This window comes from Schistocerca piceifrons, chromosome 2, assembly GCF_021461385.2.
Source record: "Schistocerca piceifrons isolate TAMUIC-IGC-003096 chromosome 2, iqSchPice1.1, whole genome shotgun sequence".
Lineage (NCBI taxonomy): Eukaryota > Metazoa > Arthropoda > Insecta > Orthoptera > Acrididae > Schistocerca > Schistocerca piceifrons.
In genome coordinates this window covers 576,887,329-576,903,616 of record NC_060139.1, presented here as the reverse complement: position 1 = coordinate 576,903,616, position 16,288 = coordinate 576,887,329, and the positions used below count along the sequence as shown (strand labels likewise).

Genomic DNA, 16,288 nt, shown 5'->3' with positions numbered 1-16,288 from the left:
GCGTCTATGTTCGGAGTAATTGTTCTTGTGCATTTTAGGCACACCGCGCAGTTTAAATTTGGATCAGACAATGCGTTTCTCAGGCACGTCTTGTTACATTTCATTGCAGAAAACAGTTGTTCACAAACATACGTGGAACCGAACATTGATATTATTGTAACCGCCAGTTTGTGCAAATGAGGAAATCTATCCTGAGGGAGGTGTCTGTAGAATTCCAAAATGTTTTTCTTGTTCTGAAATTTGTCTCTGTATTCTCTGTCACACTGCAGGTCAATAATTTCTTGCTGCAGCTCAGGACGAATCTCTTAAATATTCGCTGAATATGGAGAGAACAGATCAAAATCACTGTCTAGTGCTGTCAGATCTCGAAAGCACTGATCAACTAAACTATGTGAATAACGTTCACAGTCTTTGTGAACATCTTGCATGGATGATAATTTAGGAAAATGAACTAGGTTTCCTGTTTCCAGCTGACTCACCCAAAGGGTCAATTTCATTTTAAAAGCTTGTATTTGATCTATGAAATGAGTAATTAGCAGATCTTTACCTTGTAGTAAAATGTTCAAAGCATTCAGATGGCTAGTTAAATCTGCTAAGAACGCGAGATCACATTCATACGTGCGCGCGCATTTCCCCTCCCTCCCCACTCCGCGACCTTGCACCTGCTCGCGAGCACGTGCCTGAGCAGACGCGAGTGCTCGCGCTCAAAACCGGCCAGTTGTTAAGCCCTGATGTAGAGGATTATCTCACTAGGGGTAAGATAGATACTGCCTACAGGAAAATTAAAGAGACCTCTGGAGATAAGAGAACCACTTGTATGAATATCAAGAGCTCAGATGGAAACCCAGTTCTAAGCAAAGAAGGGAAAGCAGAAAGGTGGAAGGAGTATATAGAGGGTCTATACAAGGGCGATGTACTTGAGGACAATATTATGGAAATGGAAGAGGATGTAGATGAAGATGAAATGGGAGATACGATACTGCGTGAAGAGTTTGACAGAGCACTGAAAGACCTGAGTCGAAACAAGGCCCCTGGAGTAGACAACATTCCATTGGAACTCCTGACGGCCTTGGGAGAGCCAGTCCTGACAAAACTCTACCATCTGGTAAGCAAGATGTATGAAACAGGCGAAATACTCGCCGACTTCAAGAAGAATATAATAATTCCAATCCCAAAGAAACCAGGTGTTGACAGATGTGAAAATTACCGAAAAATCAGTTTAATAAGCCACAGCTGCAAAATACTAACACGAATTCATTACAGACAAATGGAAAAACTAGTAGAAGCCAACCTCGGGGAAGATCAGTTTGGATTCCGTAGAAATACTGGAACAGGTGAGGCAATACTGACCTTATGACTTATCTTAGAAGAAAGATTAAGAAAAGGCAAACCTACGTTTCTATCATTTGTAGACTTAGAGAAAGCTTTTGACAATGTTGACTGGAATACTCTCTTTCAAATTCTAAAGGTGGCAGGGGTAAAATAAAATTTGTACAGAAACCAGATGGCAGTTATAAGAGTCGAGGGGCATGAAAGGGAAGCAGTGGTTGGGAAGGGAGTAAGACAGGGTTGGAGCCTCCCCGATGTTATTCAATCTGTATATTGAGCAAGCAGTAAAGGAAACAAAAGAAAAATTCGGAGTAGGTATTAAAATCCATGGAGAAGAAATAAAAACTTTGAGGTTCGCCGACGACATTGTAATTCTGTCGGCGTCAGCAAAGGACTTGGAAGAGCAGCTAAACAGAATGGACAGTGTCTTGAAAGGAGGATATAAGATGAACATCAACAGAAGCAAAATGAGTATAATGGAATGTAGTCGAATTAAGTCACGTGATGCTGAGGGAATTAGATTAGGAAATGACACACTTAAAGTAGTAAAGGAGTTTTGCTATTTGGGGAGCAAAATAACTGATGATGGTAGAAGTAGAGAGGATATAAAATGTAGGCTGGCAATGGCAAGGAAAGCGTTTCTGAAGAAGAGAAATTTGTTAACATCCATAATTGATTTAAGTGCCAGGAAGTCATTTCTGAAAGTATTTGTATAGAGTGTAGCCATGTATGGAAGTGAAACATGGACGATAAATAGTTTGGACAAGAAGAGAATAGAAGCTTTTGAAATGTGGTGCTACAGAAGAATGCTGAAGATTAGATGGGTAGATCACATAACTAATGAGGAAGTATTGAATAGGATTGGGGAGAAGAGAAGTTTGTGGCACAACTTGACTAGAAGAAGGGATCGGTTGGTAGGACATGTTCTGAGGCATCAAGGGATCACCAATTTAGTATTGGAGGGCAGCGTGGAGGGTAAAAATCGTAGAGGGGGACCAAGAGATGAATACACTAAGCAGATTCAAAAGAATGTAGGTTGCAGTAGGTACTGGGAGATGATGCAGCTTGCACAGGATAGAGTAGCATGGAGAGCTGCATCAAACCAGTCTCAGGACTGAAGACCACAACAACAACAACAACAACAATATATTAATACTTAAAATTGGCCATAACTGAAATTTATGAGAATAAGGGAAGAAAGGGAGTTAATTTTCTGTAAGAATTCATCTGCCACTTCATGTGTGTGTAACAAATTTTAGGCACTATTAATTGTACAATCACGCTAACTGTGTTTGCATTAATTGCAAGTGAAATGCACAACTAACAACTGAGTGAAACATATCAAACTTCTCAGAACAAAAGCATAGACCTTCTGGTGTAATTAAATTTCAGATCTCATTAAAAATGTGGAAATTGTAGATTTTTAATTGTGCAATTCTAAACCTAAGACATTTAATTACAGAAAGGCCACCCTGAGGGTAAAAACGGACTAGCTACAGGCTGTAGTGAAGCATTCAATTTGGATTAGAGTTGATGCCCGACCTTTGATGCCCTAGTCAGCATAATAGCTGCACAGGTATCAACAGAATATGAGAGATATTAAGTGGCCTAACTCTTCTAGAGGTCTGACAAAGAGGACAGTGGAAAAATACTTTCTACGTGTTGATTTATGTAATGATGTTACAACTGTTCGAATGGCTTGACACCCAGAAGTTATGTCACTCTCCATGTAAACTAACCCTAATAATATCTAATGTTTACGTTTCTTATCATCATATTCAACAACCCACCTGCACCACTTTTTATCAATGACTACATATTTTCATGCTGAGCAATAGTCTTACAGTGTAAATGAGTGCCAACATTACCTTTGCTAGTTCTCCTAAGCAACGTATGTATTGAGCCACAACTTTTGCACCATACTGCTTCTTACACACTACAAGCTGTAGTCCTCTCAAAAGTGCCACAGTGTTTTCTTTGTCTCTTGATTCTCCAATGTCTTGTACAAATCTGAGCAATCCTGGAAAGTAAATAAGTTCACATTTTTCAATATCATATTGAAAACCTACTGCAAACTGAAAAATCCATACACCACTCACTCATACAGAAAACACTATTTTCTCCTGCTGCCTTCCACTCGAATGTAGTGTTTATCATTTCAAAGAATACAGAATGCAATTCAAACCGCTACTTCTCACAAAATTACAATAAAAAATATGACTGCTTACGTGAGGGTCTACTATTTAAATTTACATTACTTGTGCAGTAGCTGTCTCCATAAAAGCTAAGTCCTAATTTGGTCATCCAATTTTCTGTTTACAAGAAAACCACTATCTTTTGGTCCGGCTGTTGAACACGAAGAGTGAACATAAGCTTCAATAACATTTTACTTACCTTTTGAACTGTTGTTGTTATATGAATAAGTACTTGTGGCATACACAACTTTTTCATAATTTTCAGGTTCATCTTTATGCCAATAGGTTTTGGTTCTACACACATTATTTTTTTCAAGTTAATGCAAGTACAGCCATACTAATACACTAAAATTAATTAACAGAACTGCATAATTCTTTGAAGTGTCATGTACCCAACAAGTCATTGGAAGTCCCCTGCCAAAATAATGAGCCAAACTGCCTCTGTAGCTGTCCATAAGTGTGAAAGTGTTTCTGGTGCAGGATTTCGTACATGAACTGACCTTTAATTGTCCAGCATGTTCTTCAAACAATTTGTGAACAACTGCGGAACAGTGACATGACATTTGAGAACATGACATCCATGAATGGCTGCAAATGGTCTAGAATGTGTTCAGTTGCACCAGAGGACCCAGTCCATTCTGTGTAAACACAGTCCACACCATTATTGAGAAACAACCAGCTTGCACAGTGCCTTGTTGTCAATCTGGATCCATAGCTTTGTTGGGTCTGTGCCATGTTTGAACTCTACCATCAGCTCTGACCAACTGAAATTGGGACTCATGAACAGGCCACTGTTTCCTAATCGTCTAGGGTCCAACTGATATAATCATGAGCCCAGGAGAGGCACTGCACACAATGTTGTGCAGTTAACGAAGGCACTCATATTGGTTGTCAGCTGCCATAGCCCATTAACACCAAATTCAACCACACTGCCCTAATGGATAAATTTGTCATACATCCCACATTGACTTCTGGGGTTATTTCACACACTGGTGCTTGTCTGTTAGCACTGACAATTCTACACAAATGTTGCTCCTCTCAGTCCTTAACTGAAAGCCGTCAGCCATTGCGTAGTCTTTGGTGAGAGGTAATGGATGAAATTTGGTATTCTCAGCGTACTCTTGACACTGTGGATCTCAGAATTTTGAATTCCCCAATGATTTCCGAAATGGAATGACCCATCACCTCAGTACAAATGGCAGCTCCGCCAATGCACTGCCCTTTCTACCTTGTGTACCCCTTACTACTGCCATCTGTATACACGTAAAGCACTATCCCATCACTTTTGTCACCTCATTGTAGGTATGATGTGATGATTTTCGCGAAAGGATCATTTTAAGGATTGGGAATTCACATGGCTCCATGGCAGTAGACTAAGATTCTTGGAAAAACTAAAAAATGTTTGGTTCAGGTTTACTGCACTGGCACTTTGTTCCTTTACTTTTATGGTAGTTGTACAGAACTGGATGATGTTTTATCTAATAAAAACTATTTGGCCTATGGAATGCAAGTTACACTTAATACTGTTACTGGACAGTTTATAAAGACTTTGCTAATGTAAGAATACAATAATCTAAGAGTATTACTCTGTCGAGAAGAATAAATAAATTGAAAAAGTGCCTAACACATGAAAATTGCACATTTTATCATCAGCTTTTCATCCATCCCAACAATTTTGTAAGTGTATCTGTTTCCCTAACATGTCAGCTGCAAATATAATCTCAGGAAGCAAGAGGTAAAAAAAATGATTTTATCAAAATCCAACTCAAACAAAGTAAACTACAAAAAATATTTTCATTCATAATCATACAGTTTTAGTTAATTTTACATACCGTACCTTGTAATAGTTTCATTATGAAGGCTGCAGCTTCATAATCAAGGTGAAAGCTTCTGCACATGCCCTGCAAAACTTTAAGGCATTGATCAATGTGTTGTCGCCTCACTGAATCCATCTCCAGAACTTTCTGCATAATTACAACAGCCTGAAATCATTTGTACATACTGTAAACAATTCACTTTGGTGCTTAATAAGTATACATTATTATATACATGTATAAGTAAGTCAATAGACCAACTGAAAATCACAATCACATTTACTTAATACACAAACGATAGAACAGAGACGAATTACTCACTTTATACTATCATACCCATTTACTCAAATATTATACCACACTGAGCCTCCTTTATTCACTTTATGCTGCAATTATCTATACCACTATATAAAGAGAAACTGAAGGTTAACATTGTTACCAAAAATCATGAAAAGTTCTTGGCTAATTTAGTTCAAATTTTTACATAAACTGTGATAAACATTCAGACAGACATAGGCCTCACATTTTTAAAATAAATATGGTACATAAAAACCTGTTATGTCTTGAAATATTAAGAGGTAGGAAATTTGAAATGTTTATTAACACTCAGACTCAGGTTGCAAGGGGAAAGATGGCCATCTCTGGTGGCACCGGGGTGACCTGTCTAGGGACTTACGTTTCTTCTCCCCCTCTTTCAGATGGATTCACTGAAGCGACAACACATTGATCAATGCCTTAAAGTTTTGCAGGGCACAGAGGGAGTACAGGCATCTGTAAGATCTGGAACCAAAATAGTGTGGGAGACCTTGGGGCACACAGATGGTGAGTCTCGTGGCCAAGTGGTGGCAGGAGTCTTCCAGCCGAGGAGACACTAGGGAGAGGGCGCCCGGGAGGGAGCCCGATCACTGGCAGTTGGCAGGTGCTCAAGAAGGGGAGCACTTCTTCAGCCAGGGAGAGGGAGCGGCTCCCGGACGGGAGGTCATGGCAACTGCAGGAGAGGGGGAGGGAGAGGGGACAGGGCTGGAATTAGGAAGAGGTAGGAGGGGAAAACTATGTAACAGAGGTAAAAGTTAAAGACAGTGACACTGTATGAGTCTCTCATACTTTAGGTGAGTCTCAGCCTAAGATAGACAATACAAGCACTTGTAGTCTTGGATCTTCTTTTCTTTCTTGTAAGCCGGGCAGTCTGGCAAGTGAGGGGAGTGGCGGTCTTGACAATTGGCACACACAGGTGGCAGAACAAAAGGGCTTTCTTGGATAGGGGTGGGGGTGTCCGGTCACTACACACAGGGTCCGCCGCACAGCGGGAAGACATATGCTCTAAACACAAGCACTGAAAGTACCTAGTGGGTGGTGGGACGTACAGCTACACATCGCACATAATCTTGACCCTTACTGGGAGGAGTATATCCTCCTCGAAAGCCAGAATGAAGGTGCCAGTATTGGTGCAATTGTCTTTGCAACCCTTCTGTACACGTCAAACAAAATGAATCCCGGGTCACTCCAGATTAGCCCAGAGTTTATCATCAGTTTGCAGAATGAGGTCCCTCTGAAAAACCACTCCCTGGACCATATTCAGAGATTGATGAGGAGTAATAGACACAGGGACATTACCAAGACAATCACAGGGATGAAGAGCTATGCATTGGTTGGCAGAAGAATCTTTGATCAAGAGGGAGCCTGACCGCATCTCATTAAGTAAGGGACTCCACATCACCAAACTTGTCCTCAGTATTCTGCACAAAAAACAATGGCTTTGTGGTGGTGAATGTATCCCTGTCTGTTCTGAAGAGATGGCCATTTGAGAACGGCCAGATTTTTGCGGTTTGATATGCTTCATGCACCAAGCCAAGCATCTGCCCTGATACCACCCACTCCGACCAGGGGCTCTCCCCATGGGTGCTATGCAGCCCTCTGGCACGGTGGCCATTGCCGGGAGTTCCAATGCTCCAAGAAGGCAAGCACCCACTCCTTGGCATACATGGGGAGCGAACAGCTCAGGTGCCAGAAGTGTGATTCCTGTGTTGTCAAGAGATTCAGCCATATGGGTACGTAATAACCCCATCACACGAGCTGGCTACACGTGCTGGTGATCTAACAGGATGAAAGGGGGCTACAGCGGGGAAGGTAAAGGGGGAGGAAGGGGAGAGAGGAATCCACAGCCTAGATGCTACAGAGGGAGTTCTTCCCTAGATGGCTCACACTAAAAACAGAAAATATAGAAGTGGAGGTCAAACCTCAAGCGAGGACCTAAGCACCAAAAAGGATGAAAGAACAGGCAGAAGGAACAAAATAGCAAGCAGTACAGGGAACCAAATGGATAGCCAGGTCGATATAAATCAGAACACCGAGAGAGGGGAAGGAGGGGGATGCAATGGGGATTAAAACTTTTCAGTGCGCTTCTTCAACTTTCTATTCACAATTATGCATTTGCTTTTTTTTTCCAAGATAGATAGAATCTAGGTGTGATTTGTAACAAAATGATTCCGCACGTTTATTTCCACCAAGGAACATTTCAACTACCATCAGTGTCAGTTCATCGAATCTTTCAGAACTGACTGACTTTCCCAGTACATTAAATTTCACTGAGAATTCCCTGTTTTTCAGACAAGTCGCCGTACTGTGTACGCAACAATAAAATTAAGACAGCATTTAAATCTACACTGAAACTTACAAAAGCACATGGTAGAGGTTTAAGATATACACCAGATCATAATTCCAGCCACAAATGGAGTTTTAATATGGATTCCATGCTATTTTAATTTTTATTTTTTTATTTAGACATGAAGATGGAACGTAACACAAAATGCAACCAGTAATTACCAAAATCTGTACTAGTTATCTGACAGATGATAAATATATGCTACTGCTCTACATAATTTCCATTTATGGAAGTACACAATAATATAATTTTTTTTACAGCTTCAATAGAAAATAAAGTTCTCATCTCTTTCTAAACTTCAAGCTAATTTATACCAATGTGTTAAGAGTTCACAATCATAAGAATAATTCTGCCAGGTAACTGGCACAGACAGTGACGAATGTGCTAAAACTTGTTTTATGGGAAGACATACTTTCATTCCTTTGTTGCAGTTAGGTTTCAAGTAGATTCCCACTACACACTTTGTTTCAGTGGAAGACATAATGGTTGAGCTTTATTAATTGGTAGTGTACCTGTCATGATAAAATCAACTCTTAACTAATGAAACTCACCATGTAAAATGTGGCAGCAGTATTTACACCAATACCCGATATAAATAAACTGAGCAGTTTTGAAAGACAATTATCTTGACACACTGAGAGAATCGTTCCACCTGTAAAATGCAGTCACATAATTTCTCAGTAAAGTGGAAATAAAATTAGGAAGAAACACACATACACAGACAGAAAATATCAGACACAAATGACAAAATGTGGAAAAGAGAGAGAGCTTGTTAACAATAATCATCATACTACAACACAGAAAAAAGGTAACAGACAACCACCCAACATTGCATGAATGGTATGTGGCACATTAGCCCAATTCAAAAGTCGATCAAAATTACTCATTAATTGACATTTTATGTGGTTCCTCCAATCAGAGCTCATAACGTAATATGCAGATTCTCGATGTGTCACAAAAAACATTAATTCACTTTACAAAGAGTGTAAAAACTTGATTTCTTTCTTTTGTTTTTGGTGTCAAATTAAAACTCAGAATATGCTCTTTGATGTATCATTCATTAGCTTTGGTAAATCAGCAGTGTGTTACTTAATTTTTTTTATGAATATGCCGCAAAGGGTTCAGAATGAGATTTTCACTCTGCAGCGGACTGTGCGCTGATATGAAACTTCCTGGCAGATTAAAACCGTGTGCCAGACCGAGACTCAAACTCGGCACTTTTGCCTTTCGTGGGTGAGTGCTCTACCCACTGAGCTACCCAAGCATGACTCACGCCCGTTCCTCACAGCTTTACTTCTGCCAGTATCTCATTCTGGAAACATCCCCCAGGCTGTGGCTAAGCCATGTCTCTGCATTATCCTTTCTTTCAGGAGTGCTAGTTCTGCAAGGTTCGCAGGAGAGCTTCCGTAAAGTTTGAAGGGTAGGAGACAAGGTACTGGCAGAAGTAACGCTGTGAGGAACGGGCATGAGTCGTGCTTCAGTGGCTCAGATGGTAGACCACTTGCCCGCGAAAGGCAGGTCCCGAGTTCGAGTCTCGGTCGGGCACACAGTTTTAATCTGCCAGGAAGTTTCATATCAGCGCACACTCCGCTGCAGAGTGAAAATCTCATTCTGGAAACATCCCCCAGGCTGTGGCTAAGCCATGTCTCTGCAGTATCCATTCTTTCAGGAGTGCTAGTTCTGCAAGGTTCGCAGGAGAGCTTCTTTAAAGTTTGGAAGGTAGGAGAAAAGCTGTGAGGACTGGGCGTGGGTCGTGCTTCGGTAGCTCAGATGGCAGAGCACTTGCCCGCGAAAGGCAAAGGTCCCGAGTTCGAGTCTTGGTCGGGCACACAGTTTTAATCTGCCAGTAAGTTTCATGCCGCAAAGGGTTGTTTTGAAGTGGAAAGAGATATTTACTGGACCAAAGTTATTTATCTTAAGTACCACAAAATTTAGAAGGCTGTTGTTTAGCAGGGCTTTTCTTTTGAGGTTCATTTGGTGAGTTCTGAGTGAACAATTGTGATTTTCAATTTTCTGTCATTTCATAACAGCATTGTATCATGCACAATACTTACCTGAAAATGAAAACAGTCAATTATTGATAAAACTGAGTGTTTTAGTAATAATCTCTGTCTTTCATATTACCCTGTCTTCAACCTTTTAGCTCGCAGGTTTTCAAATCTCATCCGATGCAATCCCTAACAATCTTTCCTTCTCATCCCATACGGTAAATCTCCCCTGACCTGTGGTTCTGGGTGACTTCCCCAAAATCTGCCCCTTTTACTAGACCTCTCCAGTCCTTTTCCTTCACCCTTCTTCCTTCCTCTTCAACCCTTCTGCCTGTAAAAGGAGCCACTGGCTCCGAAAGCTTGCCAATCACAAGCATCTTTTATGTATGTGTTCTGCCGCCACTTGGTGAGTAGATTTTTTATCCATCAAATTTAATAATATGTACCTGTTTTTCCATAGTGGAAAAAAGTTCATTCTATCAGAACTATGACCAAGCTATATGAAACAACAAAAATAATCTGGAAACAATGAGAGGAGCTCTATGGGCAACACACTTACTCTCCAAAAAAACACTTCGTCTGATGTAGCTTTGGAGGTAATTTGGCAAATTCAGAGCTGTTGTAAAACATATAGTGAACATGTTATTTGGTCACAGCTTATGAAAACATATTTGTTTGATACAAAAGTCTCAGCTTTAGAGTAGCTGACGGTGGCATCACATTTAATGATGGAAATAAATGAAAGTCCTGCAAGAACTAGTAGTAAAAGTTGGTAAGAATACATTAACACTTCTTGAGGATCTGTAGAAAAGTGAATAGTAAATAACAGAGCTACAAAGTAATTAAATATAACCCCTGAGAAGAAGAAGATTGAATTTGAGCAGCACAAAAGATAATAGGACTACAATGTTTGGTCATTTCATTTGTATCGAGGAATTATAATTATATTTTTTATTATTTTTTTTTAACTGTTGCTTCCAGACCAAGTTTTTCTGGGTTGAATGACCCATTTTCTAGAAAACTGTTTGAGTGAAACATTTCCTCAATACATTATTGTGACACTATGGATCTAGAATAATAATTACATTTGATATATCACCCTTGTAAGAAACCAAAATTTACCAAAAAAGGGGAAAAATTAACATTACAGAGTTTACTGTCAAGGAGAGGTGACTTCACAGTGACATAAGGGATGGCTGAATGACCTCAGCAGGCCACTTTCAACAATAAATACATCATACCCATATGTGCACAGTTAGCAGTTTCTATGCACATAAAAGTACTTCACAGCCAATGGCTTTGTCTTGTTAATACACCAGTCCTCATCATCAGAGCACGGAAGTTTGTGTTTCAGGTGTGGCCAGTACTTGTATGGGTTAATGCACAGAAATGTCAAGTGCTGTTGACAGCTTTGCCTTTGTTATTACAGCAAAGGAGAGGATGGGAGGTGGCTTACAGTTTCTGATCAGTAGTTGCTGTAGTGATGTCCTGGATTAAATTCAAAATTTCTCTGCAATGGCTCAAGAAGTGAGTGCTTGCAACACTGTTGACGTGGATCCATCCGTCGGATGGGGTTGTTAAGCTCAGTGGCCCCCTTGGTGCTATTCGAGACGACTAGGCTATACACTAGCACCGGGTTTAACCCTCTTCCCACCAGGTACACTTAACAGACAACTCAGAAACTTTGTGAAGGAAAGCTGACTGTGGGCGTAATGTATAGGAAAAACCTTTCCAATCAGGCAGCTGAACATGCCCTTTGGGATCTCCCAGACAATCATGCCAGACAACTTGACTTGACTTTAATGTATTTCATTTTAATACCAAGCAACTTTATGAGGTATCCTGCTGTGCAGTGGTGACTGACAGACTGCGGAAATGGTCATTTCCTTCGTAGTATGCAACTCCTTGTGTGTGACTGCTTTAAAGATTGTAGGAAACCCACTGAAATATTGAAAGAATAATAGTATTTAAAAATGGAAAGAGTGACCACAGATGATGCGAGAGGAAGAAAAATGTGCCACCAGACAATGTTCAGGACTATTTCTATTTTGCAAATAAACTTAACAGTGACAAAAGTAGTCTTTGAAATCTAGGAAAAAGTTAAAAGAGTCTTTATTTTTGTTTCTTCCACAGTAGAATTTTATGCTTAAAAAAAAGGTCTAATTTAGCTTTCTTTATGATATAGTGATTCTGTTATTCCTTTGAATTGCGTGAATACTGAATTTTATATAGTTATAATTTACCACATTTTTATGCTTAATGAGTGGACATTATGATCATTTATTTTCATTTTTTCCCTCACTGAGGGTAGTTAATGTTTTCTTAGTACATAAATGTTAATATACATGCAACAAAAATATTACCAGGACGCTATCGTGGTCAGGATATGAAAGCAGAAAGATATGAAGAATCTACAAAATACAAAACAGAAGCACCATTTTCCTAATTCAGATTCTGTTGGTTTGCAACAACTTACCAGGGTAACAGCAATAAGATGACAACACTTTTACACAATGCAGCTGCACTTTCTGTGTCTCAGAGAATGTTTCTGTATCGAATAATGAAACAGAACCTGTGAAAAAGGTAATATTGCAATAAAAACAGGAAATGTCAAGGCAAAATGAACTACACAAAAGTTACAGCAAAACCACATTATAAACTCAAAAACATATTTCATTATCATCATCTTAACATTGAGGGATTTCAGGGCTTTTGCAAAATCTTCAAACTAGGGCATTTATACATCAACAACGTTATTACCTGTTATGACTTAATATTTTAAATAATAATGTTTATAAAAGTTTTTCATTAACCAGTTCTGTAAGTGAGGAACAGCAGGGTAGGGAGTTAGGAAATACTGTTGTGATATGGGGACACGGAGCAGTGAAGGAAACCATAAGAAGGAATACAGGGTGACTCAAAAAGAATACCACAACTTTAGGAATTTAAAACTCTGCAACGACAAAAGGCAGAGCTAAGCACTATCTGTCGGCGAATTAAGGGAGCTATAAAGTTTCATTTAGTTGTACATTTGTTCGCTTGAGGCGCTGTTGACTAGGCGTCAGCGTCAGTTGATGCTAAGATGGCGACCGCTCAACAGAAAGCTTTTTGTGTTATTGAGTATGGCAGAAGTGAATCGACGACAGTTGTTCAGCGTGCATTTCGAACGAAGTATTGTGTTAAACCTCCTGATAGGTGGTGTATTAAACGTTGGTATAAACAGTTTACAGAGAATGGGTGTTTATGCAAAGGGAAAAGTTGTGGACGGCCGAGAACGAGTGATGAAAATGTAGCACGCATCCAGCAAGCATTTGTTCGCAGCCCAGGAAAATCGACTCGCAGAGCTAGCAGAGAGCTGCAAATTCCACAATCAACTGCATGGAGAGTCCTACGAAAAAGGTTAGTTATGAAACCTGAACGTCAACTACCCGAGGCGATGGATCGGCCGCCAGGCAGCCCGTGACAGAGCACTTCATCACTGGCCTCCAAGAAGCCCTGATCTTACCCCCTGCGATTTTTTCTTATGGGGGTATGTTAAGGATATGGTGTTTCGGCCACCTCTCCCAGCCACCATTGATGATTTGAAACGAGAAATAACAGCAGCTATCCAAACTGTTATGCCTGATATGCTACAGAGAGTGTGGAACGAGTTGGAGTATCGGTTTGATATTGCTCGTGTGTCTGGAGGGGGCCATATTGAACATCTCTGAACTTGTTTTTGAGTGAAAAAAGACCTTTTTAAATACTCTTTGTAATGATGTATAACAGAAGGTTATATTATGTTTCTTTCATTAAATACACATTTTTAAAGTTGTGGTATTCTTTTTGAATCACCCTGTATTTTAGCTGCAAGGGGGTCAACAACCAAAATACATATCTGAATGACAACAATCTGCTGTACTGATTGTTATTACCAGGACTTAAGAAACCTTTTATTTTGTATTCTTATAACTGAGCTCTAATACTTGCAAGTTGTATGTTCACTACAATTGTTCTGGAAACAAAACATTTCAGAAAACATTTGGTGCCATGTTGTTAATCTTAAAGTCAGGCCCACCCAATGCACTGTAAGAGTGTATGATCAGCAGAAATTTTCACTCTGACCCAAATATGTATGTACAGGTATGGTGGGTTATACTATGCTACTGGGAGATGGGGCAGGGAGGAGAGGGGGAACCTTAGAAATATGAGAATGCAGGCTTTCTCGGCGAATTTTGATGATAAAATCTTATCAGGTTGACAGCCGAGTCACTGCTTCATTCTCCGGCCAACGTTTCAGCAAGTTTCTTAATGAATATGTCAAGCAACAAACTTGCTGAAACGTTGCTGGAGAATGACGCACTGACTCAGCTGTCTACCCGAGAAGACCTTATCAACCTTAGAAATGTTCAGAATGTAACCATACGTACAAAATAATTTGAGATGTGAATGTAAAATGACTCATTCCACATCATCATGATCTATAGTGCAAAACGATCCATGGAACATTAACTAACTAATATGACTACACTGAGGCTGCTTTACACAACCCATATCATTTGACTTCTCAAAAACAGGTTTGCTGAATTGCAGAAGTGGAAACTCTACACATTCCCAAAATTGTTGCAACTCAAACTCTGACAGTCTTTTTGTGTGTGTGTGTGTGTGTGTGTGTGTGTGTGTGTGTGTGTGTGTGTGTTTATTTTAGCTCTCTCAAAAGTAGGGCTACACTTCAATTTATGACCATTTATTACATGCCTGTTTGAAACCCAATCTAATCTCACGTACCCACAAAAAATATAATTACATTTTGCATATTACGTGATACAGGTGATCCAACACAGACACATTTTTTCTATAAAATACCTGGAACGCAAATGGGGAAAACATTATATACTATCTCAAGTCCCTTAAAGAAAATTACAAATATGTAAAACAGAAATGTGTTGCGAAAATTAAGAAATGTTGCTTCTTCAAAAAATAGTCAACATATGAGTTCTACTTATGAATTATTACTAACTGGAGTTCTCAATCTAAGGCCAACCTGCGAAATATAAAGAATAATGGGACGACATCACAATATCAGTAATGAATATCTAAGAATGATTCCTGTGAGTGTATATCAAATTTGACAACAGAATAGCATGTAACAATATAGATTACTTTGTACTTAATGAAAAACCAATGTTACAGAAATTTCGAGCAACCTAGCAGAATTCATGAATAGACAGTTATTAACTGAAAGAACACATAGAAGAAGTGTAAGCTTACCATATGTTTGTTCACCTCTTTTTGAAGTACGTTCAACAGCAAACTCATCTCTTTCATCTACAAGCAAAAACAAAAGTTTGTATCAATCATTAAAAAATGTGAAAATATAGACTCAAAGAGACAAGAAATTTGGGGAAGAGACCAAGGAGGGGGGGCGGGGGGGGGGGGGGGGGGGGTTATATCAGCAGTTCCATCCAAGATTGTACAAGAAAGTCTTCATGTGATGGAGGTTCGCAATCAGTGTATATCAAATTATCCAACTCTGGAACCGAAAAAGTCACTATTTGGAAATATATAAACAGGCAAGTGATTTAAAACTTTAATTCAAAGAGGCCAAAACTAATACTGAAGATTTTAACAGATGACAAAATATGGTTGCATCAATTAGACAGAGATGAAATTGCAATCATGCGTCAGAATTTTAGCTAATGCTCAGGAATAAGTGCAGACAATAGAATTGTGTGTACTTCTTTACTATTACTGCATGTGTGTGTGTATGTGTGTGTGTGTGTGTGTGTGTGTGTGTGTGTGTGTGTGTGTGCGCATATATGTGTGTGTGTGATGGGGAGGAGGAGAGGGGGGCTGGGGGGGTGGGGGAGCAAGCGAGGTAAGTATTAATGAAATGTGCAGGGGCTTGTATGGTATAAATGGATGAATCAGTGCATGTTTATTAATTCCAGTAACTTGTCCGTAACTGGATGCTGGAATTTGTCCAGCATTTATTGAGGTAATTATCTTCGAGGACATTCTATTTACTTAGTAGTAGTAAGATATATTAGAGTTTCAAAGAACCTACAGATACAGCCTAAAGCTGATGCCTGGACGGATGAGATATACAGATAATGCTCCAGCTCAATGAACACATTGTAAAATATTTCATTAAGAATTATAATTATGTCTGTCTGACAGGGAGTGATGAGATGTGAGAGAGGTGAAAAAGAGACTAGTGATATCTACATTTTGGAAGATCACCTACTGGGATTTTTTCTGATCTCTCAAAGACATTTCTTTCATAAAAGCTCGATGTGGTGCAAGAGGGACAGAGCACAC

At 39.6% G+C, this 16,288-nt stretch overlaps 1 protein-coding gene across 1 annotated transcript in view; it reads right to left on the bottom strand.

Moving 5' to 3' along the window:
• The window catches only part of LOC124777774 (serine-protein kinase ATM-like), a 470,606-nt gene that overhangs the window by 285,128 nt on the left and 169,190 nt on the right, over window positions 1-16,288 (bottom strand). The window contains exons 15-19 of the mRNA XM_047253284.1: window positions 15,239-15,295; window positions 12,465-12,560; window positions 8,552-8,652; window positions 5,362-5,506; window positions 3,198-3,349 (exon numbers count right to left, since the gene is read on the bottom strand). Coding sequence (XP_047109240.1) covers window positions 3,198-3,349; window positions 5,362-5,506; window positions 8,552-8,652; window positions 12,465-12,560; window positions 15,239-15,295 — 551 coding nt within the window. The remainder of the gene's footprint in view (window positions 1-3,197; window positions 3,350-5,361; window positions 5,507-8,551; window positions 8,653-12,464; window positions 12,561-15,238; window positions 15,296-16,288) is intronic.